This window comes from Pelobates fuscus, chromosome 3 (assembly GCF_036172605.1).
Source record: "Pelobates fuscus isolate aPelFus1 chromosome 3, aPelFus1.pri, whole genome shotgun sequence".
NCBI classification, from domain to species: domain Eukaryota; kingdom Metazoa; phylum Chordata; class Amphibia; order Anura; family Pelobatidae; genus Pelobates; species Pelobates fuscus.
This window is the reverse complement of record NC_086319.1, coordinates 186,503,571-186,530,252: the sequence shown is the minus strand read 5'-3', so window position 1 is coordinate 186,530,252 and position 26,682 is coordinate 186,503,571. Positions and strand designations below refer to the sequence as shown.

Sequence of the window (26,682 nt, the reverse complement as noted above, 5' to 3'; positions counted from 1 at the left end):
TTCTTTTTTCTATACACACGGCTACTATACACCATACATACTGCAACTTTAACACTGCTACCTTGTACTCTACACACTGCTACTTTACACTATACACACTGCCACACTACACAAACGCACACTCTGCATCCACAACACAAACACGCACTCTGCATCCGCTGCACAAGCACACACTGCATCCATTACACACACACAAATACAGCATCCACTTGACAAACACACTCTACATTTACTATACACACACTGCATCCATGACACACACACTATGTATTCACTAAATAAACTGTATCCACTACACACTACTTCCTCCACACACACTTCAATTATTACACACAAACACTACATCCACTACACACACAATGTATCTATTACACACAAACACTACATCCACTACCCACACTGCATCCATTACACAAATATACAAACTTTTTAAAATGGTGTGACAAAAACAAAGGCTCAGCCTGCTGGGATAATTATCCATGATAGGCACAAGGCATCACTGAGAAAAAAGGTTTTGGGTGCAGAGAGAGACCTTTTTTTGTCATACCACTTTAAAACAGTTTGACAAACAATAGAGGGATGTACATCAATGCAATGCACCATTGTAAATGGAAAACCTGCAGTTGTATTGGTGAGTACAGTGCCTCTCTAATTGTACGTGGAATTCCATTTTTCTCATTGTAACCGGTAAAAGGCTGAAGCGTTTGGTTAATATCAAGTAGTATATTAGACACTTCCAATACTTTCCAATTATTATTTTTTTGTCTTACTATATGCAATTTCTACTGATGTATGAATACTTAAGTGAAAAAAAAATTACACTTAAATAATAATTATATACAAATAGTTGTGACTCATTGGCATGTGAAGTATCTGAAAAGGAAAGCCATAATTCAACATTGACATTTGAAAACATACACACTTCATTCTTAAAACCAGTCTGTTTTTGTTCTCTTGGCAAAACGCCCACTGTGAACTTGTCAAGTACTGCCCCTGGCATGAATACTTGTACAAGATAGTCCTGCCAACATTCTGAGCTTTAAAACATAGCCTTAATAAGTGTATTAAATAATCACACGGACGCCTAGATTTCTTGTGTGCATGTATTAGAATAGCAATACGCCAGATTAGGAAAAACACTTTTGCTAGCCCAACAGAGTTAAGATAAGTGGTAGGGATAACATTTGCAAGTGTACTGCCTTATGTAGAAAATTCCTTCATGTCTGCCAGCCTATTGGTGCCACATAATGTCTGATCTCACATGTCAGGACATTTGTGCCAACATTATTTACTGAAGCTTAATGGGAGGTCACACCAAGTATTTATTATGCTTCAGATTACTTATTTTAGTGGTTTTAGTGCATTCCATTATCATTTTACATTTTTCACATTCTCTCATTTTTTTGGCAACTGGGACTTTATTTTGAAAAACAGGCAAAAACAAGAAAAAGAGAATGATATTTTGCAGTCAATGTTCATTACTAATGGCCCTAACATGACCCACACACCTTATTAAAGAATGGTACATTTATGCTGCTTTCATGGTGAAGCATTCAATGTTCTGTCTGGATGCCGCTCACACGCATATTCCTAGAAAAAACTGAAGTTGAAGATACTATGTTTGCATAGACAAAGCGATTTAGCTCCTAGCTGGCAGAGAATTGAGCATTGAGACTGCATGGGAATGATATATACACCACAGCTGTTATCCTTTTAGAAACTGTTGTCTCTTAGCTCAGTGATGGGGAGCCTGGGAACTCTAAAAAATATTCCCATTTGCTCAGTCAGGTTTCAACAAGGTAGATCCCTGCTATTTTCAAATGGATCACTTTACTGCATTGTGGTTCATTTTAGAAATGTAGTTTTGTGTCAATGTGTTTTTTATTTAGACATGTGAGAGACAGTCATAGACGTAACATGAGTGACAATCGCAATGCAAAATATAAAATCACTTGTGCACAACATATAGAACAACGAAGTAACAGAAAACAGTAAAAGAGAAAGTGCTATAGAAATGTAGTTTTTTATACCAAATATTCAATGCAAGTGTACATGCATGTGCGAAACTTGTGTGTTGAGTTGTTAATGGGTGATGTACGACTGAGTTATGGTGCCGAATTATTGATTATTGATGTACAGGTTATCTTTAGGTATTGTTCAGCTGACTGGTGATCTTTGTTTTTCACATGTTGCAGGTGTAGTTGTATAATCATTTATGTATACATGTGTGGTTGATGATTATTGATGCAGGGGAGATATATGGGTCAATTATATTCAATATATGTCTTATATGTATATATATATATATATATATATATATATATATATATATCATGTGTTATATGTAGTTGTCTTTATTTTTTCAATTGTAAGTAAAGTTCATATGGGTACGCTCTATGAGTGCATTACAAGGGACACTTTGTACAAGATGGGTGAGTACCATTTAGATATGTGGAATGCTCAGCGCATCCATAAATTATATTGTGATGTGAGTTTGCTGGTAACATGGAAACATTGTACAGAGAACTTGTGGACTATATTTGGGAATATGTCCGAAGCCCATTGTTGAGCTATGACTTGCATTCATTTACTTCCCATACTGATTTTCACTTGAACACTGAGCTAGGGGTTAAATTAATTGTTACCTCTAGATATCAGCCTCTATTGTCAATGGGAGCATGTATGCTCCTTCCTACATAGGCATCTGTAATAGAATATGCTATAATAGCTGTATGTAGGCGACATTTCAGCATGTAATAGAGAGGTATATGATCTTTGTCAGGTAGACTCCCCATAATTTAAGGTTTAGAGCTTTCCCTTTGATATCTTCAGTTATTAAAGTAAAAAAAAAAAGTACAATCTAAATGGTGTCTTTTTTAATTCAGCATTTAGTTAAAGGGACACTCCTGGGCCCTAACATACTTCAGCTTGGTAAGGTACTCTATGAGTGAAGAGCACCTGCTTGCAAAGACTTCTCATTGAGCTGCATTAGGAAGTCGTGATTGGACAGAACGTCTTCATAAAATACTTTTTCAAGCTGTTTTTGTACTTACCCATAATTAAACACATAATTAAATGCATGCATGTTTTCATTGGGGATATATCTACTAAAAGGGAATTAATTATTTTTTGGGCATTTTTCGCAATGGAGTGTCCCTTTACAGTGCACAAGAGAAGATCGACAACTTAAAAAATAGCAGATTTTTTAAAATATTATTATTTAACACATTAGTTTATTTTCAATTAATGTGACATTTTGGAAACAAAATAATGTTAAATCAACTGTGTCTCTTATCTTGATACCTCTACTATAATATATATTGCAATTCTTTTTTCTACTTAGTTATCCAGTTTGGCTTTGTCACTCTGTTTGTGGCATCATTTCCCCTGGCTCCACTCTTTGCTCTTCTCAACAATGTTATAGAAGTAAGACTTGACGCAAGAAAATTTGTAGCAGAGTTAAGAAGACCAGATGCTGTCCGAGCTAAAGATATAGGTATGTTAAAATATGTGTTTAATATTTGAATAGAATTCCCATTTAAAGTGCAAATCAATAACCATAGATCAAGCTTTGCTTCTATACTAACTCAAAAGATATGAGACCTCAAGGTTTTATTGAAGGCAACCTGAGCATGTGGGTTACAATTACAATACCTCTAATGTGGGTGCAGCAAGAATGAAATCCCCTTAATTCCCTTTTTTTCATACTGGTATCTTTGTATTCTGCTCACTTTCACTCCTACCCATATTCCATGACTATGAGTATGGGAAGATGCAGAAACACCAGCAAGATGAGATTGTTAGAGCTTAAAAGTGGAGGTATATGCTCCTAATTGAGCAGGACAGATTAACAAGTGTCAGCTTTGATAAGAAATGCTACTACTGGTGGAACCTGACAAGTCCAATATGTATGTTTAAACTCCTCTGCTTCTTACTAATGCAACAATATGAAATATTAAAATATTAGGAAATATGGGGCGTGGCCGACAGCCGAGCAAGATGGCCGCTTAGGATTTTGCTCCGGCACATGGGCTCCGTGAAATTGCGACAATAACGAGCAGAAACACCTCCGAACGTCTTACCAGACATGTCACAAGCCAAAGCAAAGAAATCTGCCTCTAAGGCAGAAAAACATAACTTCTTTGGGCAGAAACCGCCCGCCACGACGGAGTATGTGCAGGCCCCGCAAGCCGCCAAGCAAGATGGCGCCGGCGATTCTGATACAGCCTCACCCGCCGGGCTGCTGGACGACCAACTCCCTAGTGAATGCCTCACAAAGCACTACTTCAAAAGGGCAATAGAGGCGATGTCAGTGAAACTCATACAAACCTGGCAAGCTACAGCCGACCAAATTAAACATGAAGTCAGAGACCTCTCACACAGGACATCGGCGGTAGAGACACAGTGCCAAGACCTAGCTGCTACACAAACTGAGCTGTCAGACAATCTACACGCTTTACAACAAAAAGTGGATGAAATGACCACCAGAATGGCAGACTATGAGGACAGGGCGAGAAGAAACAACCTGAGGCTGAGGGTGGTCCCAGAGTCTGTCCTACCCGACGACCTGCAGTTATATGTAAGAGGCCTTATGCACGCCTATGTCCCTGAAATACCGGCGGACATGCTGTTGATAGACAGGGTCCATAGGATACCAGAACCGAAACACTTACCTGACTCAGTGCCCCGGGACGTCCTGCTCAGGGCACACTATTTCCACATCAAAGAGCTGGTACTCCGGGCCCACCGCAACAGACAAGATCCCCATAAAGAATACCCGTCAGTGCGCATAATGGCGGATCTCTCGACGGCAACGCTGAAGAGGAGAAGAGACTTCCAGCAAGTCACGACGGAATTGAGGACCCAAGGCATACGATATAGATGGGGCTTCCCCACGAAACTTATCCTGACGAAAATGGAGAAGCAAAATCCTTCTCTACGCCAGAGGAAGCCATGCAGGAATTAGTGAAATGGGGTCCACACAACAAGCAATGCTTCTCACCGACACACTCCTCACAGGGCCGCAAAACCTCAAGATCTGACCGCATGAACTGACCGCTATATAGCAAACTGTCGCAAGTATACTTTTACAACGATTAACTTCTATGTTTCGTTTTACAATGCCTTTTTACTTTTTACTCTTCCCTCTATGTAAGCTTGAAATAACTGTTAAACTACAACACGGATAAATATGCTTTAAATGCAATTGCCAATACTGACCGCAGCCAGACCACAGCGCTCAGTGACCTGCCGATAGGGAACTGGATAGGTAGCATTGAACCGACCCAATGGTAGACCCCCTGACCCTAGACAAGGCCCTAGGATCCCCACCAACATACAGGTGACAAAAGCGTCTCTATACGCCGACCCAACTTTAGACGCTTTATAGCAAGTGAAACCTTCCCCCCTCTTTTCACCATCTGCAATGTAACAGCTTAACAAATGTGTGGGGAACATGGGCACATACTTAGAAAGGAACCTCCCCCAGCTGTAGGGGAACTCGCCTGCAACAAGCAGATGGATAGGGGAGCGCTGCTGCGTAGATATCCAACCTAGCCCTCTAATACATAACTAACTGTAAGGCAACACCAAGTTTATTCAGCAAAGAAAAAAACATGGGCACATACTTAGACAGGAACCTCCCCCAGCTGTAGGGTGACTCGCCTGCAATGAGCAGATGGATAGGGGAGCGCTGCTGCATAGATATGCAACCTAGCCCTCTAATACATAACTAACTGTAAGGCAACACCAAGTTTATTCAGCAAAGAAAAAACATGGGCACATACTTAGACAGGAACCTCCCCCAGCTGTAGGGTGACTCGCCTGCAATGAGCAGATGGATAGGGGAGCGCTGCTGCGTAGATATCCAACCTAGCCCTCTAATACATAACTAACTGCAAGGCAACACCAAGTTTATTCAGCAAAGAAAAGAAAAAAAAACAAAGGGAAAGAACATAGGAGTAAAAGGCTATCTGCAACTTGAGGTTTACAGTAAAGTAATGACGCTTAATGCACTACACTGTATGACCGCATAACCTGACCGCTAAATGGCAAAATGTCGCAAGTCTACCTTGCAATCGTTTATAGTTAAATTTTCATGCTTAGATTTACGAAGCTCTTTCTTTTGTTGTTATGTATAATTTAAATATTCGTTACACTATACCACGGATACACATGTCTTGAATATGTTTGATACCAATGACCGCAGCCAACGGCCATATAAAACATGTTATATGTATCCTGATGTTAATAGCACTGTATTGATGTTTATTGCACTGACTTGAAGTTCAATATAGAACTTATTGTGCTAAAAAATCCTCCCCCAAAATGTGACTGTTGCTTGAGCACCATACCAATTTCTGCTCTAACCCACATTATATATCGGAGTTCCACAAGCCACCCAATTGGAAGTTTCTCTTAACATCCAACCCCCGCGGTACAACTAGTGTACCAGACCGAAAAGGTCTATTGTATATAACGACACCTTCCCTCCCATAACCCCTAGACCAGGGGTAGGCAACCTTCGGCTCTACAGATGTTTTGGACTACATCTCCCATAATGCTTTTACAGCCATATTGCTGGCAAAGCATCAAGGGAGATGTAGTCCACAACATCTGTAGAGCCGAAGGTTGCCTACCCCTGCCCTAGACCACCCTCCGACCTCTACCTCTTCCCCCTCCGCCCTCACTTACCCCCTCCCACAGGTGACGACTAGATACACAGACACTCATTCAGTTCCTCTAAACACCATTAGTTCTACGCAAAATGAAACTTTACTCACATAATACCAAAGGACTAAACACCCCACACAAGCGGAGAATACTACTAAAAGATCTAAAAAGTCTCAATGCGGATATTGTGTGCATCCAAGAAACGCACTTTGCCACTAACAGAATCCCCTCCTTCGCTCTCCAAGACTACCCCCACACAATACCACAATACCACGCCACCCACTCCTCCAAATGGCGTGGTATCCTCCTACATAAGTCCCTAACGATAGAACTGCTCCATATAAAAAAAGACAGCCAAGGCCGATACCTGATTCTACACTGTATATTGAACAACCTACCATTCATACTGGTGTTCCTATACAGCCCGAATGACCAACAAAGAAACCAAACTGCCAACTCAGACAAATACGCCCACAATAGTGTGCGGGAACTTTAATCATACCATGAACTCACAAATGGACTCCACAGCACCTGCCAACTCCGCTAGGCACACTCAGCTGTCGCCTGCGACCAAAGCACCACGAAACTGATCCACGAACATTGCCTCTATGATACCTGGAGAACGCGCAACCCAACTGGAAGGGAATATACATTCTACTCGCATGTCCACAAAACTTATTCTAGGATAGACCACATTCTAGCCTCAGGCACCCTCCTCCTGAACATCACTGAATGCCTCATTGGAAACATATTATGGTCGGACCATGCTCCACTAGTAATGTCTATGCAAGACCAATATCAACACAGAGGGAAACCACCGTGGCGCCTCAATGACACTCTGTTACTTAACACCGCTTTTTCCGAGAAACTCGCTGAGGAATTACAGACGTACTTTGAACTCAATGACTCCACGGAAACCTCCGCCACGACCTTGTGGCAAGCCCACAAGCCTGTCATAAGAGGATCACTAATTAGCCATGCATCCTTCCTGAAAAGGCAACGGGAAAGAGAACACACGGATCTTCTAAGGAAACTACGTGACACGACTGCTGAACACCTACTGAAACCATCTGACGAACTCGCCAAGTCAATAACCCTCATTACCAAACAAATCAACACAATGTCCCTAGCCAAGACAGCGTACATGTTAACAAAACTGAAGATGAGAACGTACACACAAGGAAATAAAGCCGGGAGGCACTTAGCTACACTCCTCCGACAAAAACAAACAAACTCAAAGATCCCATACTTACTAGCAAAATCTGGAGGTAAAATACACAACCCACAAGATATAAATGACGAAATGGCAGATTACTACCAAACCCTCTATAACCTAAACACCGACACCACACTGCACCACCCCACTGACAGGGAAATCGAAGACTTCCTCCAGCAAACAACACTGCCCACACTATCCATAACACACAAACAAACCTTACAACGTCCTGTAACGACTCAAGAACGTATAGATACAATACAAGCACTGCCCCCAGGGAAATCACCCGGCCCAGACGGACTGACTAATGCATACTATAAACAATTCTCCCATATCATAGCTCCTTATCTCAGTAAACTAATCAACCACACGCTCCAATCTGGGAGCATACCAGCGGAGATGCTAATGGCACACGTTGTCACATTGCCAAAGCCAGGGAAAACCCCCAACAGATGCCAGAACCTAAGACCAATTTCCCTTTTAAACACTGACGTCAAACTTATCGCAAAAATCTATGCAAACAGATTGTCTTCCATCGTCCCTAATTTGATAGGCAGAGACCAGGTGGGGTTCGTGAGTGGAAGGCAGGGAGCAGATGGTACAAGGAAAATACTGGACCTCTTATATGGAATACGCGAGAGAAGGACCCCATGTGTCCTTCTATCCCTAGATGCCGAGAAGGCATTTGGCAGGCTCCACTGGCCTTTCTTGCACGCAGTCCTGCGGAAATTTGAATTCCCGCCTCAATTCCTAGCAATCATAAGCGCGCTTTACTCCACCCCAACAGCGCAAGTAACAAACGGGGGTTTCATCTCTAAAACATTCACTATATCAAATGGCTCTCATCAAGGCTGCCCACTCTCCCCAATACTCTATATCCTGGCACTGGAACCCTTAGCCCAAATGATACGAGACAACCCAAACATACACAGGATACACATAAAGGGACACGAATACAAGATGACGTTATTCGCGGATGACATTCTGCTTTCGCTGGAAACACCACACGTATCCCTGCCACACTTTCACAAACTGTTGACCCAATATAGCAGCTGCTCCTATTACAAACTAAACGTAGCAAAAACACAAGCCCTAAATATTAACATCCCGACTCAAGACTTGACCGAGCTAAAAAACAAATTCCAATACGAATGGAGACAGGACCACATAAAATTCCTAGGGATTAACTTTACACCCACACCCAACACCTTACTCAAAGCAAACTACACAAAACTCTTGGGAGAACTTAAAACCACCATACAGGGATGGAGTGGGAAATATGTATCTTGGATAGGTCGGATAGCTTCAATAAAGATGGTAATACTGCCGAAGATACAGTACCTCTTCAGAACACTCCCACTTAAGCTCCCTATGAAATATCTCCTGGACTTACAGAACCAAATCAACGCATATGTGTGGGAAAACACGAAACCAAGAGTAGCTCGGACCACAATATACCGACTGTTCCCCCACGGTGGGATGGGTATGCCGGAAATGAGAGGCTACTATCGGGCAGCTCATATAGGCCCCCTGCTCTCAACGTTCCAACACAAAGAGACAGTGGCCTGGACTGAAATAGAGAGGGGCTATGCGAATGGGCTCTCTATCCCAATACTGGCCTGGCTACCGAAGCTCCAACGGCCGAACAACAAAAACCTGTTACCGACGACAGCATTGACCTTGGAAATATGGGACGACTAACGCAAAAAAACAGGCATAATGACAAATATTTCTCCAGCCCTGCCGATAGAAGCAGTGAGCGCAATCATAACGGATCTCAATTACAAAGTGTGGAACGAACACGGAGTGACAACCCCATCCCAACTCATGACAGGTACCCGCCTAAAACAATAAACCGACCTCCAACAAGAGTTCGACATACCCGCAACCGCTAACTTCTCCTACAGACAAATACAAGCTGGTTCGCTTCGCAAACAAAACATCAACCGATAGCCCCGTCAACACCGCCCCTCTCTGAAGTGGAAAAGATATGCCTGAAACTCAAACCGGCAAAAAAACTGATCTCTTTAATCTACGCCTCGGAACATGATACACATACGCAAAATCCTCCGTCCTTCAAGGCAGCTTGGGAAAAAGATATAAAGCACCCACTCTTGGAAGATCAGTGGAAAAACATCTATAAGGCACACAAGCAACTAACCCTCTGCACAACTCATGTGGAACTTTCACGCAAAATACTGTACAGGTGGTACCTGGTACCCACACGCCTTAAACATAGCTTCCCCAACTCGTCGGACGTCTGCTGGAGGTGTCAGGCGGACAAAGGCACCATGATCCACACCTGGTGGCACTGTCAAAAGCTCACAACATTCTGGCAGGATGTGGCAAAACTAGCAGCCCAATGTACCAAAACACACCTACCACTCCTTCCCGAAACATTTCTTCTTCTACTACTCCCACCCAAACTACAAAAAAGCCACAGATATCTCCTATACCACATCATTGTGGCAGCACTAGCGACCATAAGCAGAAACTGGAAACAAACCAGACCACCTACAATCGAACAATGTATCACAGCTATAGACGCAACTAAGCACTATGAACAGATGGCAAGGAAGGCAAGATCGAAAGCATCCTACTGGTCCATAGCCTAGGAACTGTGGGACAAATACAAGTCAGAACCCTCGTAAGCACTACCAAGCATTGCACCACAAGTAGTTATTTGACACATCTAGTGCTCTGACTCGAATCCACTACAAGCTCCACGATAGGAGCATAATAGCCTCCATGACACTACACCTCACGACAGGAACAATCCCGGCATCCGTGCTTAAAAGTATCACCTACCACCCCCTCCCCCTAACCATCACTATTTTCCACCCCCTCCCAATGGAATACAACAGAACAGCACTGACGAAAGCGCCACTAGCACCCGACATCCCTTGTATACCACTAAACAGTGTAGAATAACCTTGGCTCAGGAAGCGCCCTCCCAACACTAACACAAGACTGAGTAACTCTTTAACCTACGAAAACCAAAGTACACATCTTGATTCGATTACATGGGCAGACACAAAGGAACGGCACCAAACCATTGTTACTGTGTAAATACTGTGTAAACTTGCATGTATGAAACAGAGTACCCTGTATGAAAACAAGGAATACAACAATATGTCAATGCTGGATGCAAATGTTTATTCCCCCATCACCCCTTTTCCTTTCTGTACCCCCCTTCTATTTGTGTCCTGACAAAATAAAAATTGTCAAATTAAAAAAAATATATTAGGAAATATGGTGGCACTTTGCCCATACACTGTATGTACCCATAAGTGCATGTTGTAATCAGTAGTTATAGCTGGTAAACAAGTTATAGCTGACAAAAATATAAGAAAGTTTTGCTTAGGGGTCCATACAGTTGATAGCGTTCCCTGCTAGTTTTGGTAAGTAAAAGAGATAACGTTATTCATAGTTATTTGTCACATTTTGCTGTGCAACAATATGTCAATAGTGCTGCTGTGTGCACTGTGCAATATACTTTTTTCATAAATGAATATATCGAGTTAAGACAGTTACACATTCCTGAAATATTCTTTTTTAATAGGCATTTGGTACAACATTCTAAGTGGCATTGGCAAATTTTCAGTGATTATAAATGTAAGTATTCTGTTTGCTTTTCCTTAATGCCATTTTAATCCTTTTCTGTTTGCTAACTTCATAATTATAAATCTGGATTGTGGAGAACAGTAGACTGTGTATGTTTGTCTTTCTAGGTACTTAGTACTAATATTAATCTATTTTCAATACACTGTCTGAAGCAAATGAGTCAGTTATTTACCCAGATGAACTTTATTCTTAAATGTTTGAAAAGAGAATAGAGAAAGCTGACTGCAGCTCAGATGCTTGCAGAGACAAAGAGGGGAGGCAAGTTCAAAAGTTGGACAGAGGTTGGATGGCAAAAGAGGAAGTAAATGTCTTTCTTTAGTGTCGTTGCTCCAGGGGAAGTCTTATAGCTGCAGACAGAAATCATGAAACTTTTAAAAGTTTACAAGATTTTTAAGCATTTTAAAAGACACTGAGCAGGGTAGCATTGGTTGTAAAATGCTTAAAAATCTCAGCTTTCTCTCTTCTCTTTTCAAACGGTGCTTAAAATGATTATGATTTAACAATGAACAAAATAAACAAACATCTAATTACAACAAAAGAAAAGGGAAGAACAGAGTCGTTGGCATTGCTCAGACTTAAATATTCAGCATGTACACAGCAATAATGTATAAACTGAATAAAATAATTCCAGGAGTGTAATGAGGATATGATCCAGTCACAGAGGATTGTAAAGTGAAAAGTGAAATGAAGGGAAAAAATGAAAAGAAAAACATTTGTCTCCACAATATTTTGCTGCAGCTTAAAGAACCAATCCAATCACCATAACCGCTATAGCCTGCTGAAGTGGTTATGTTACCAGGAGTGCCCTGGAACCCTGACAAGTTTAGTAGTCAAACCCATTTAAGGTAATTTTTATATATTACCTGGTCTTTGCTGGGTGCTGGTCGCTTCCTCCTGTTTCCCCAGAAGCTCCTGCACTAAGCAAAGCATTGGCTGAGAGTGCTAAACTGACATTTTCCATCAATGCGATGAGCTCCAGTGGCTCCATTCTGAAATGATTTAACTACGCACCCTGGTAGGGAAAGCCTGATTTATCATTTTATAAACATCAATCAATATTTTCCCAGTATTAGTTGTGAATCCAATTGGAGATTTTGAAATGATTATGGTAAATTTCTGATTAACAGTCAATTTCACATACAAATTGCACAATATATACCGACAACTCACATTTCATACATACTTATGTTCTAATTTAATATGCTAATGACCTTTGTATTGATCTTAGTTCTTAAAGGATCATGCAACACTTCCAAACAAATTGATCAATATTAAAAATCATTGTATCCTAAATTGATTATTATGGCTCACAATTATGTTGCCTAGAAACATCAAAAAATAGATTTCGGAGCTGCACCTTCCTTGTCTGGCAAAAGACCCATACTATAAAAATGCCACTCTTACATCTTTGATTACCTACCCACCACTCAGGTTTAGTCTTAGTTTATATATTTAAACATCCGTTCATGACTCTCTCCTGTATAAGCTGATATATATATATATATATATATATATATATATATATATATATATATATATATATATATACTGGGTAGAAATAACACTCTTAGGACTATGCAATAAAACTGTCCTGATGAAAACTTGAGGATATCAAGCTGAAATGTTGATTATTTTATGTAAGACATTAAAAGCTAAGTTTTATTACATAGTCCTAACAGTTTTATAACTCTCTATATATATACACTCACAACATTTACCCAAGATTACCATCTAACTGTTTTTCTTCTATCCCTTAGGCATTTGTCATAGCTGTCACATCTGACTTCATTCCCCGTCTTGTATATCAGTACATGTATAGTGAGAATGGAACCATGCATGGCTTCATCAACCATACCCTTTCATATTTCAATGTCAGTCATTTAAAACCTGGTACACAACCCGGAAACTCACAGTTTGCTCCTGATGTTGTGTTATGCAGGTAAGGTATTGTCAAACTCATTTCTTTGTGTTTTGAAGTAGAGAATGTTGGAAAATATTTTGCATTTACTGTGCCACAAGACATCAAAATGCTAAAAAGTTAAGCAAATCTCTCTCGAGCTAATAAAAGCCTAGTTGCACTAACTTTGCTACCAACTTGCAAATGCCTGTTGGAAAAAAAACATCTTGGTGAAAAACCTCTAATTCAGTAATTTAGTAACATCAGGTATGACTCACAAACTTGTATCAACCAATACCCAATTGTGATACCCACAATGTGCGGGCAAGTCCACCCACTGGAGGGGCATGTCAGTCTGGTATCAAACACTGTCTGCAGGATTTTAGTCCCCAAAGGACAGTGCAAGCACATCTAATAGAAACATAGAATGTGACGTCAGATAAGAACCATTTGGCCCATCTAGTCTGCCCAAAATATACATGCCCTGTGTAATGATATGCTTGCATGGTGCTGCTCAGGACAAAATCAAGACTGTGGGACAAGACCCTAAAATAATTACTGTCCCACCAAAATCCATGTGTTTTTTTTTGCTTTCTCTGGTTCACTAACCAAGTATTAAAAGCTATTGAGAGCCTGTATGCAGAAAACTCTGTTAATAGGCCGGCTCCTCTAACCAATGAGACTTACAATCTAAGTGTTGATTACCATCTTGTTGGCATTTCTACACATTTCCTTTGACGATTATCATGTGGTGTTCAAAATGGTAGCACTATAAAATACCACACAAAATTAGTGAAGGCAAGTTGATGCAGTAATTTCACTGTTCACACTTCAAATGTTTGTCATTTCATTCTACATGGATTTTTGCATCAACATCCAAAGGTGCAAATGTTTATCTTAAAGTGGGACATTTGGTGTAATCCACATTTTTGTGTAATGACAGGTTTATTTTCATCCATGACTATATGACTCTTTAAATCAATATTGTCATGAAAGAAAAGAAAATAGTTTTACTTTCAACTTTAAATAAAAACAGTAAATCATCCTCAGCTGTAGTCTGATAGAACATGTAAAATGGCTTCTCTCCAACAATTTAGTTTCACTGGTTTTTATTCATACGTGCCAGAAGATTTTAACTGTGAATAACAAGAGGATGATTACAAGAGAGGCATAGAGCTTTTTCTTTTTTTTCTTTTTTTTTTTTTTTATATATAAATAAAACCATATGCAATTTATTTTACATATAATTTCCATTTAAGTACACATATGATTAAAGGTAAATCAAGTATTGATATACTTGTGTAAATATTTAGAATCAGATATTTTACAGGAGCCTTTTTTCTAGCAACTAGTGTAAAATTAAGTGAAAAAAAATAATAAGAAAAACAAATTGGGATCACAACTTATACCAGGTTCGATAGTGTGTGGCTGACAAGGCCATAATTATGACTCTATTTAGAGTGATAGAATAGGCATATACTCCTATAATTATCAACAAGTCTCAAATGTTCCACAGGACACTGCCTGTTACAAAACACGTGACTTGTCTTATACACCTACTTTAATTAAATAGAATTGAAGTAGCAGAAAAATAATATTATATTTGTGACTCACTCCTTCCAGGATAAAGACAAATACTCTCCATGTTAATAAGAAGATTTGCCAGAACACAGCAGCTTAATACCACTAATCTATATGAGCGCATTTTCATTTGCATTTAAAAAGAATAAAAAAATAATAAATTGTATATACTAAAACTAAGGTAGGTTTATATCACTACTACCCTAGGGCACAAATTCTTTAGCCTGACAATTATCCTTGATTCAATTTTTAATTTAAGGTGGTGTATAGGCTCCAGACATTATGAACTACATCTCCCCTGCTGCTTTGCCAGTATTATGGCTGTAAGATAATGGGAAATGCAGTTCTCAACATCTGGAGTATCGAAGGTTTCCTATTCCTGCACTGTACTATCTGTTTAATTAAGAACCATAATCTGTGTATATTTTGACAACAAATTACATGAATACATCAGAAGTTCTCACTCTCATAAGAGATGCCCAAGATATATTTTACAGAATGCCTGAAGCCAGCTGTCTTTTCCTTTTTAAAATATGTTTTAAGGGATATTAGCACCTGTCGTGTTTACAAAGATGAATAATTAAATAAAAATGGTGCAAAGATATTCACTAGACTGAAGGGGATATATTTTAGACAAGAACCATCCTGCATTTCTGTAGCTTCTAACTATAAACATATTTTGCACATTACAAGATATGTCTGAGATTTATGGTATAGTTAATTCCTTTCCATGCACAGCCATGACATCATTTTAGGTGATTACATACAGATATATTTTAAACCTTTACTACATACATTGGGATGCGTTGTGAATGTAAAATTTCAGGTATTGCAGAACCCTTTGTGATTTTACATGATGCACCTGTAGAACTGATTTTAATACCTGTTAATTATGTACTTGTCAATACTACTACATTTATAAGTGGAATAAAGTGCATATCATTAGAGATGTCGCGAACATAACATTTTCCGTTCACGAACGGCGAACGCGAATTTCCGCAAATGTTCGCGAATGGGCGAACCGGGCAAACCGCCATAGACTTCAATAGGCAGGCGAATTTTAAAACCCACAGGGACTCTTTCTGGCCACAATAGTGATGGAAAAGTTGTTTCAAGGGGACTAACACCTGGACTGTGGCATACCGGAGGGGGATCCACAGCAAAACTTACATGGAAAATTACATAGTTGATGCAGAGTCTGGTTTTAATCCATAAAGGGCATAAATCACCTAACATTCCTAAATTGTTTGGAATAACGTGCTTTAAAACATCAGGTATGATGTTGTATCGATCAGGTAGTGTAAGGGTTACGCCCGCTTCACAGTGACAGACCAAACTCCCCATTTAACGCACCGCAAACAACCGCAAAAAGTCAATTTGCACAACCGCAAACTCCCCATTTGCACAAGGTTGGATACCAAGCTAGCCATGTCCCGTTCCTTGTCCTCACTGATGTCATTGAAGGTCTCTTCCTCCACCCAGCCACGTACAACACCAAGGGTCCCCGAAAGGTGGCAAAAAGCCCCCTGGGATGCCTGCTGTGTTTGGTCTTCCACCTCCTCAAAGCCACCTTCCTCCTCTGACTCCTCTTCTTCAGATTCCTCTCTCTGCGTTGCCTCTCTCTGCGTTATTATAAGGTGTGTTAAGTAGTACTATTCTTATCAGTTTAATCCCTGTTACGTCCCCTATCAGGGGACGTGTATATGGCATCGATTTTAGGAACCGGGAGATGGAAAAAGATGCTTGGTCGGTCCTCCTACTTCAAATTTGGGGCACTGCGCGTGCAATCTAATGTGCCACCAGATAGGAGTGGTGTGTTAAGTAGTACTATTCTTATCAGTTTAAGCCCTGTTACGTCCCCCTCATCAGGCCTTTTTTAGTCGAATGTATCGCCCACTGTCAGTCCCTTCGGGATCCATCCCTCATTTATCTTAATAAAGGTGAGGTAATCTAGACTTTTTTGACCTAGGCGACTTCTCTTCTCAGTGACAATACCTCCTGCTCCACTGAATATCCTTTCTGACAGGACACTTGAAGCAGGGCAGGCCAGAAGTTCTATCGCAAATTGGGATAGCTCAAGCCACAGGTCAAGCCTGCACACCCAGTAGTCAAGGGGTTCATCGCTCCTCAGAGTGTCGATATCTGCAGTTAAGGCGAGGTAGTCTGCTACCTGTCGGTCGAGTCGTTCTCTGAGGGTGGACCCCGAAGAGCTGTGGCGATGCGTAGGACTTAAAAAGCTCCGCATGTCCTCCATCAACAACACGTCTGTAAAGCGTTCTGTCCTTGCCGGCGTGGTCGTGGGAGGAGGAGGATTACTTTCACCTCTTCCCCTGTTAGATTCCCGTTGTGCTGTGACATCACCCTTATACGCTGTGTAAAGCATACTTTTTAATTTATTTTGGAACTGCTGCATCCTTTCCGACTTGCGGTAATTCGGTAACATTTCAGGCACTTTCTGCTTATACCGGGGGTCTAGTAGCGTGGACAACCAATACAGGCTGTTCTCCTTCAGCCTTTTTATATGAGGGTCCCTCAACAGGCACGACAGCATGAAAGACCCCATTTGCACAAGGTTGGATGCCGAGCTACTCATGTCCCGTTCCTCGTCCTCAGTGATCTCACTGAAGGTATGTTCTTCCCCCCAGCCACGTACAACACCACGGGTACCAGATAGGTGACATCGAGCACCCTGGGATGCCTGTTGTGGTTGGTCTTCCTCCTCCTCCTCCTCAAAGCCACATTCCTCCTCTGACTCCTCTTCCTCACAATCCTCTTCCAGCGTTGCCGCAGGTCCAGCAAGTGATGCTGATAAGGCTGTTTCTGGTGGTGATGGTGACCACAACTCTTCCTCTTCACGCTCATCTAAGGCCTGATCCAGCACTCTTCACAGGGCACGCTCCAGGAAGAAAACAAATGGTATGATGTCGCTGATGGTGCCTTTGGTGCGACTGACTAGGTTTGTCACCTCCTCAAAAGGACGCATGAGCCTACAGGCATTGCGCATGAGCATCCAGTAACGTGGCAAAAACATTACCAGCTCCACAGAGGCTGTCCTAGCACCCCGGTCATACAAATAGTCATTAACGGCTTTTTCTTGTTGGAGCAGGCGGTCGAACATTAGGAGTGTTGAATTCCAACGTGTCGGGCTGTCGCAAATCAAGCGCCTCACTGGCATGTAGTTTCACCGCTGGATATCTGAAAAGTGCGCCATGGCCATGTAGGAATGCCTGAATGGCCACACACCTTCCTGGCCTGCTTCAGGACGTCCTGTAAAGCTGGGTACTTATGCACAAAGTGTTGTACGATCAGATTACACACATGTGCCATGCACGGCACATGTTTCAACTTGCCCAAATTCAATGCCGCCAACAAATTTCTTCCATTGTCACAAACCACTTTGCCGATCTCCAGTTGGTGCGGAGTCAGCCACTGATCTACCTGTGCGTTCAGGGTGGACAGGAGTGCTGGTCCGGTGTGACTCTCTGCTTTCAGGCCAGTCAACCCCAAGACGGCATGACCCTGCTGTATACGGGATGTGGAATAGTACCCGGGGAGCTGGGGGGGGTGCCATTGATGTGGAGAAAGACACAGCAGCAGAAGAGGACTCAGCCGAGGAGGTTATGGAAGAGGATGGAGTAGGAGGAGTAGAGGAGGTGGCAGCAGGCAGTGTCACCAACTCCGCTGCAGAGCCAAGCATTCCATGCTTGGCAGCCATCAGCAGGTTTACCCAATCCACAGTGTAGGTGATATACCTGCCCTGACCATGCTTTGCAGACCAGGTATCAGTGGTCAGATGGACCCTTGCCCCAACACTGTGTGCTTGACAGACACCTGACTGTGGGCAGATGAGCAGGAACTGCTCAAGGCGAGAGACGGAATGGCAGATGGTTGAGAGGGGCAAGGAGGACAGCAGTGGTTGACGTGGCTGAAGATGCTGGACCAGGAGGAGGATGGCGGCTTTGAGTTTGTGTGCTGCTTGTACTCATGTGTTGATCCCATAGGTGTTTGTGATGTGCGATCATGTGCTTTCGCAAAGCAGTTGTAAATAGGTGGGTGTTTGACTTCCCACGACTCAGTTTCTTTTGGCACAGGTTGCAAATGGCATCGCTGTTGTCAGAGGCAGACACACAAAAAAAATGCCACACTGCTAAGCTCTGCAATGACGGCATTCTGGTGGTGGCAACAGCATGCGTTGATTGGCGTGCTGTCTGGCTGACCCTGGGTGCCGATGCATGCTGTCTGACTGTGCCACTAGCTCCTTGCGATGACCTCCCTCTGCTTCCAACTCATCTCCTCCTCCTCTCTGTCTCCCCATCCAAACTTTACCCCTGTTCTTCTTCTCTTCTAGCGGGCACCCACGTGACATCTACGGATGCATCGTCATCATCAACTGCTTCACTTGTATGTGACAACTCAGCAAAGGAAGCAGCAGCGGGTACAACATCATCATCATCACACCGTACGTCCATGTGTGTAATGCTGCCTGACTGAGGCATATTCCTGTTATTTACACCCTCTGGCAATAATGGTTGCGGATCACTCATTTCTTCCAACAAGTGTGTAAATAACTCCTCTGACAGATCAAGTGAAGCGGCTGTGGGGCTAGTGTTGGTGGTGGCGACAGGCTGGCGAGTGGTAACTTGAGAGGTGCCCGAAGGTAAGCTGGAGGAGGATGGTGCGTCAAGGTTCCGAGCGGAAGCTGTAGAAGATTGGGTGTCCTGTGTTAGCCAGTCAACTATGTCCTCAGAAATTTTCCAGTTCAGGGTACGTGGCCTCTGAACACTGGGCCTTATTCTAGGGCCAAAGGGAATCACAGCACCACGACCACGACAGCCCCTGCGGGGTGGCCTGCCTCTGCCTGTCATTTTTTTTTCGATTAGTGGTACTATGCGTGCAAGCTACTGTGACAACAGATATGAGTGGCACTGTGCAGTGGCAGAAGTTGGCAGAGTAGACACTGTAGGCCTGACACACACGCTTGCAGACAACTAACTGCTATTCAATCTATTACAGTCAAAAAATTGTAAATGTACACTACTGTTACACCAGATATGAGTTGCACTGGTGTGACACTGTGCCCTGGCAGGCCCTGAAACGCACACGTGTGAAGGAAACTGACTGCTATTATTTCACAGTCAAAAAAGTGTTGTGTTTTTTTATATGTACACCACTGTTACACCAGATATGAGTTGCACTGATGTGACACTGTGCCCTGGCAGGCCCTAGCTATCGATTTCCTTATTAAATCAGCAGCAGCTACACTGTCCCTCCTCTCACTAAGAATGCAGCTTCCTGGGGGCGGGGCCTAGCTGTCATGGAGGAAAGACGCACTTCGTGTGAGCTCCCTCAATATCTCACTTTAAGCAGCTATCAACAAGCGAATTTCACCCGAGGAGGGGACGACCCAGCAATGTTGCTCCTACCTGACCAACCTAACATGCTTAATAGCGGTCAGCAACTCGACAGAGTCTTACTTACCTCCGCGTGGCAAGTGTGGCCTGGTGCTCACCGGGCGGGAAACTCGGCCGATCTCCCAATCCTGGGATGCCCAGGAGCAGCTACTTCCCGGCAGGATCTCCGTTACCCCCCCTCGGACCGGTGGGGGTTATCCCGGTTCACCCCTGAGAGGCTGTCTGGAGCTAATGGACGCACAGAGCTCAGCCGCCCAGGCTGACATACTCATCTGCGACTCTCCCAATATGGCGGCAGCCGCGTGTCCTCCTGGTACCAGCAAAGCATGGCAGGATATTGAGTCTAAGCTGGAAAGACTCTTTAATCAATTTTGGAAGCAAATAACAAGCAGGAAGCCCCAACAAGCTCCACCACAGCCCCAAAAAGCTCCACCACAAAAGGCGACGAAGACGGGACCGGAGGCACAAACAGAAATGCAGAGCCTGCCCCACGTCAAGCACTCGCCTCCACTTTAAGCCACCACAGTCCCGCACCGGACATGAAGCACCACCGGGACAGATCCGACCACCCGACAAAACAAGCTTCCACCACCTCAAGCCGCGAATCCGGCACTCAGCCAGAGACTTGCCTTTGTTGTTCCAGGTATCAGGGACTCCCAGGGTCTGCACCTGGCGCCCAGAAGGGATCGGATGAGCACAAGCAGTAAACTGCAGCCTGCCAAGCATGTCCCACTATAGCCGATCCTCCACACCATGCCTCTGATCACATGAACTGCTCTCTGCGCATTTACTAATCGTAAAGTAGCAAGCGTTTAAACATGTCATTATTTCACCTCCTAAAGAGTTTATTGTCGTAGTTCCTTACATGCCTTTACCTTAACCATTCATGTATTATGTTATTCACTAGTCTCATCTCATGGGGCGACTCACACTTGATTTATAACTAGTGGTGGAGCTGCTGATATAAATACACAGTTGATAACGTGCAAGCTACACCTAAACATGACAGCCATCTTTCACAACAATGTACTGCTATATACTCATACCCTCAGTGCAAATAGCCATGATATACGCACGTTCAGCCTGCAATGCTCAAATATAACACACTTCTGTCTAAAAAAAATAAAAATAAAAATAAAAGAATGCAGCTTCCGAATGAATCTAAAATGGATGCTGTCCAGGAGGTGGGAGGGTCTGGGACGGATGGTCTGCTGCTGATTAGCTGGAATGTGTCTGCTGACTGTGAGGTACAGGGTCAAAGTTTACTCAATGATGACGAATAGGGGCGGACCGAACATCGCATATGTTCGCCCACCGTGGCGAACGCGAACAAGCTATGTTCGCCGGGAACTATTCGCCAGCGAACTATTCGGGACATCTCTATATATCATGTGTTGGCAGATTAGGGAAGAGAGGGCTAGTTGGTCAATCCGGTAAAATCAAACATTCCAAACCCAGTGTGATGTGTAGTCTTCTATTCTGCTTGTGTCATGCTTTGTCCCATGGTTGCTACTTTGACATTCACACAATTAGTCAGAGAACACAAGGTAGATTTGGGAAGGCACAGTTGAGTTTCACTGTCACCAGTAACTGTCAATACTTTGAAATTTACATAATAGAATAAAACACTGAAAAGCAAGTGTAACTTGTGTTACCCTTTTTCACAGATGCTCTGCTTTCTTTTAAATGTATATTCAAGATTTAGCAACTGACATCACAATTCAGTTAATACAACACAAAGCCAGGGCATGCATTGCAAGTGAAGAGGAGAAAGAGAAACATGGTTTCATTTCTCCTTTATCCGTTTGCTTTCTCTCATGTTCACTGCCATGTATAAGCACCTATAACAAAGAGTGACAGGGATCTAAGATGGAGGCACCCAGTTGCAAAATAAAGAGGTATGGTTTTCTACATTTAGTTTTATTTAAACAATCTTACCTTTGTTAAATATAAGGATAAGTAAACATAAAAAATCATGGGAAGTAACAATCTCTTTTAAGTACCAGCATTATCGTCCGGAAGAGTAGAATGCTTAGCTAGTCTAACTACAGCCACATCTACTTTGTGGGCAGACTCCCAGGTAGCCGCATCTGAGGACTCAAAAAGGGATTAAGCGTGAGATTTGACCATGAGGCGAAAGCTTTATGTCAGTCTTAGTCCATTTATTCAAGTATGAATTGTCTTGTCAACTAGAAAGGTAGCTCTTTTCCTTCTGAGATCTGTAAAGAATTTGCCAGATGAAGGTGCAGGCCTTTTGCATGACTGACTGGCCTCTTTAATACCCTGGGACACCAGGACAAAGTCCATGACATCAGGAGTAAGATTGGAGGGGTTTTCTGCTGCCTTTGGGCAGGCTGCGCAAAGACACTTCCCCTCTATAGCCTTAGAATCGCAGGCTTCACATGTAAGCTTTCTGTGGGACTTCCCTTTTGAAGCTCTTTATTTCTTCCCCATTGAACTATAACGAAAGCGAATATAAGTGAACTGCTTTCTTTTGTTTATAGACTAGTGTTGACTAGGAAAAATTCTAAAAACTAAATGGCTTACCTATGACTCTTATTGTATGAAGAAGAAAAAAATTTAAGGAAATGTTTAAGTACTATCACTTTAATAGTAATATAACTTTAAATACTCAAACAATAGTCAGATGAAAGAAACTGCTCAAAAGCGAAAAGTTTTCACTTTGGCCTACACCAGTAACTACTGAAAATGAACGCAAGGCTCTAGAATTTGATTTTGGTGCTTAAAAAGGTTTGTTCAACTCAGAAGGATTCCAGCTCAACATGGCCAACTTTAAACTGTCGCACATGCACATCCCTGAATGTTTGAGCATCCATGCTGCATCATGCAAACCTTATTCGGCCTACACATGAACAGTAGCATGGACCAAATGCCAAAGTTAGGTGCGAATGATTAGAGGTTATAAAAATCCAAGATGGCATTTGACATATGGAATTGAAAGGAACATATACTTACACAGCATGCACCAACAATTCTACTTAGATCAGATCGAATTGGGAGAGAGACAAACATCCAAAATGGTGAACAAAATAAAAAATGTTGAAATTAAGGGAAATAAGGAGGAAAATACCAGTGGATGATTTCCAGGTACCACAGAATTGTCAGGGAACTTCAGTATTTAAAATCCTTGTCTATATATAAAACATTCCAGGTAGGAGGAGATAGTCCAAGAGATTTTATACTACTTGCTACCACTTGAGTCATAGCAAGTTGCCCCTCGACACTAAAGGGATTATCCTCAGGGGGACAACTTTGCACAGTGCCATATCATGAGGCTTTTTAAGAAAGATAGGCTTTACTCCCTTATGGCAGGGGGTAATGACCCCCAGGTAAGCCCAAAATAAAAATTGGAATTATTAAAGAGTCCCTAAATTGTTTTGTCCAAGTGGCAAGTACAAAAAGACTCAGGGGTGAGAGGTAGGAGGGGGTACTTATATACTTATTTGTAATTAGTTCCTGAATGTTAGGGGATGGGAGGAGCTAAACCTATTGTGGTGCTGCCATTGACATAGCCAGAAAACTATCTATATGAATATATGTATACGTGTGTGTGTGTGTGTGTGTGTGTGTGTGTGTATATATATATATATATATATATACACACTCACTGGCTTTGTTAATCTGTTTCTTCCTTTATTTCACAATAACAAAGTAATGAAGCGGTGTCAACATTTTAGTTGCCGATCAAAACTTTGACAAGTAAAATGAAAACAATGCAGAATACACTTATATATAGGCAAAAATAATAATAATCATGGCAGCATCACTTATGAGGTTGCTCCGACCCAAAAAGCAACAGGACAGGAAAAAAAATCAACCAAACAGAACAAGACTGTAGGCATAAAAGGTCCATCCTCCTTCTACCCCACAGTTTAGTTTAAAAGCTGTAAAACAAAACAAGGGAGGGTTGCTGATGCTGCCATAAATAATAGCCAGGAAAAGAAAATTATGATAAGTACGATAACATTTTATGTATTCCTGGCTAATCATGGCAGCATCACTTATCGGTAATACCCAAGCTCAACTTTTTGGATGGGATCAATAATACGCCTTACACCTGACGATGCTTCAACAAAATGTATCAGTGAGATACAACAGAAGATAGTACACCTCTCCCGAAGGCCGTAGAAGGTAAATCCAAATCCAACTTATAATGCTTGAGGAATGTCATTGGGGAACACCAGGTAGCTGCCCTACAAATGTCTTCAGAAAAAACCTCTGCCCAGTTAACCCAGGAGGTTGCCAATGCCCTTGTGGAGTGAGTTTTAACTTTACTCGGAGGAGGAAGGTTTTTTAAATGATAAGCTTTGATTATAATATTTGAATCCAACATCTTATAGTGGAGGTAGAGGCTGCTTCTCCACTTCAGGCTCCTATCGGAAGAACATATAGGTGTGATTTCCAAAATTTTTTAGATACTTCCAGGTATTTTATTAAGCATAATCTGACATTCAATTGACTAAACTTTTATGATGGAGAAGAAGGGTATGGATAAAATGAAGGAAGAATAATTTCCTTGAGAATGTGGAAATTAGAAACCACCTAAGGTAAAAATTCTTGCCTAGGTCTCAAGACCACCCTGTCGTGGAAAACTTAAATATGGTTCTCATCACATAAAAAGGCTTGAATTTCAGACATACGTTTTGCCATGCTGATTGTTCTGCCGCTTGATGGTCCGCATGCAGAGAGTAAAACCTGGGAACCTAAGCATTCCTGTATGAAGCCATCAAGTCAATTTGAGGTCTGCCCCACCTCTGAGAAATCAACTGAAAACTTCTTGATTGAGCTTCCATTCTCCTTGTTGAACTATTGTTCTGCTGAGGTAGTCTGCCAATAAATTTTCTGACCCCGGGAGGTAAACTGCCAATTGGATTGGGAAAAAATCACTAGAGGTCTTAACTCTTTTGGAAGAGACTTGCTTCAGGTGCCGCCCTGGTATTTTACATACGAGGCCACAGCCCTGTTGTATGTCTGGATTCTCACCCAAGCATTCTTCAGATGATGATGAAACCCAAGCAGAGCCTTGAATACTGTTCTTAGCTCTCAGATTTGAATTAAGCTGTTTCTCCCTTGTAGACCATATTCCTTGACTCCATATGTTGTTGAAGTGCGCACCCCAACCTAGAAGGCTGGCATCTGTTGTAATAGTTAGCCAACTTGGTTCTTCTAGTGGAAACCCCAGAGACAGGTTCTTCTCTTTGGTCTACCATGTCAGATTGCCTTAAATGCACGGAAGAAGATCCCAATAGGCTCATAAACTCTCTTGCAGAAATGCAACGCTTGAGATGTAGACTCTTGATCTTTGTAATAATTCTTCCCATTCTTTCTGTAGATAGAGATGCGGCTCCTTTGACCGTATCTATATTTGCTTCTAAGAAATTCATTCTCAGGGCTGGAACTAATTAACTCTTTCCCATGTTTATTAACCAACCATGTTCCTGGAGACACTCGATAGTAGTTTGGGTATGGAGATGCACTATTTGACTAGATGGGCCTATGATCAGGAAGTCGTCCAGATAATGATATATCTCGATGTTCTTTTTCCTTATAAAAGCCAGAAGGGTATGAGAATTTTTGAGAATATCTTTGGAGCTAAGCTCAATCTGAAAGGAAGACTCTTGTATTATTAATGCTTTCCTGAGATCCAAAATCTTAGGAACCTGTGATGACTGTCATAATTAGGGATGTGATAATAAGCGTCTTTTAGATCAATAGATGTCATCCATTCTACAACCTCTATATTTGGTAGAATAGTTGCAATAGACATCATCTTGAAAGTTATTATATGTCATATTTTTAACTTTGCATTCAAAGATTAGTCTCCATTTGCCCTGAGGCATTGGTGCCAGAAAGACTGTAGAATAATGGTTGCTGAAACGTTCTCCGTACGGGACGTCTTCTATGACCTTCCCCAGCAGCTGTGAAATACAGTTCCTCATAGCTATTTATTTTTCTCTTTTGGCTATATGTGAACAAGTGAAGACCCTCTTTGTAAGGAAATAGTTGAATTCGATCTTGTAACCTTTCTTTAGAATCGATAGAACCCTGGAATCTGGAATGTTTTGGGCCCAAACTGCTTTAGATGAGGTGAATTGGTAATTCCTCCAGTTAGCATTCCTGGAATACTCCCGTCCAGGCCTATAAGCTCTACTGTCCCAAAAGGGAAGAGCCATGCTTTTAGCTACCATTTTAGTAACATCCAGGGAAGCTTCTGATCAAAATTCAGTTTCTAACTTTAAATCTTTGAAACCCTCCATTAG

At 42.0% G+C, this 26,682-nt stretch overlaps 1 protein-coding gene across 2 annotated transcripts in view; it reads left to right on the top strand.

Moving 5' to 3' along the window:
- ANO2 (anoctamin 2) overlaps positions 1-26,682 on the top strand; it is a 337,896-nt gene that overhangs the window by 295,314 nt on the left and 15,900 nt on the right. For both annotated transcript variants that reach the window (XM_063447820.1, XM_063447821.1), the window contains 3 exons: positions 3,344-3,496; positions 11,451-11,503; positions 13,270-13,451. In XM_063447820.1, the coding sequence (XP_063303890.1) occupies positions 3,344-3,496; positions 11,451-11,503; positions 13,270-13,451 (388 nt within the window). The remainder of the gene's footprint in view (positions 1-3,343; positions 3,497-11,450; positions 11,504-13,269; positions 13,452-26,682) is intronic.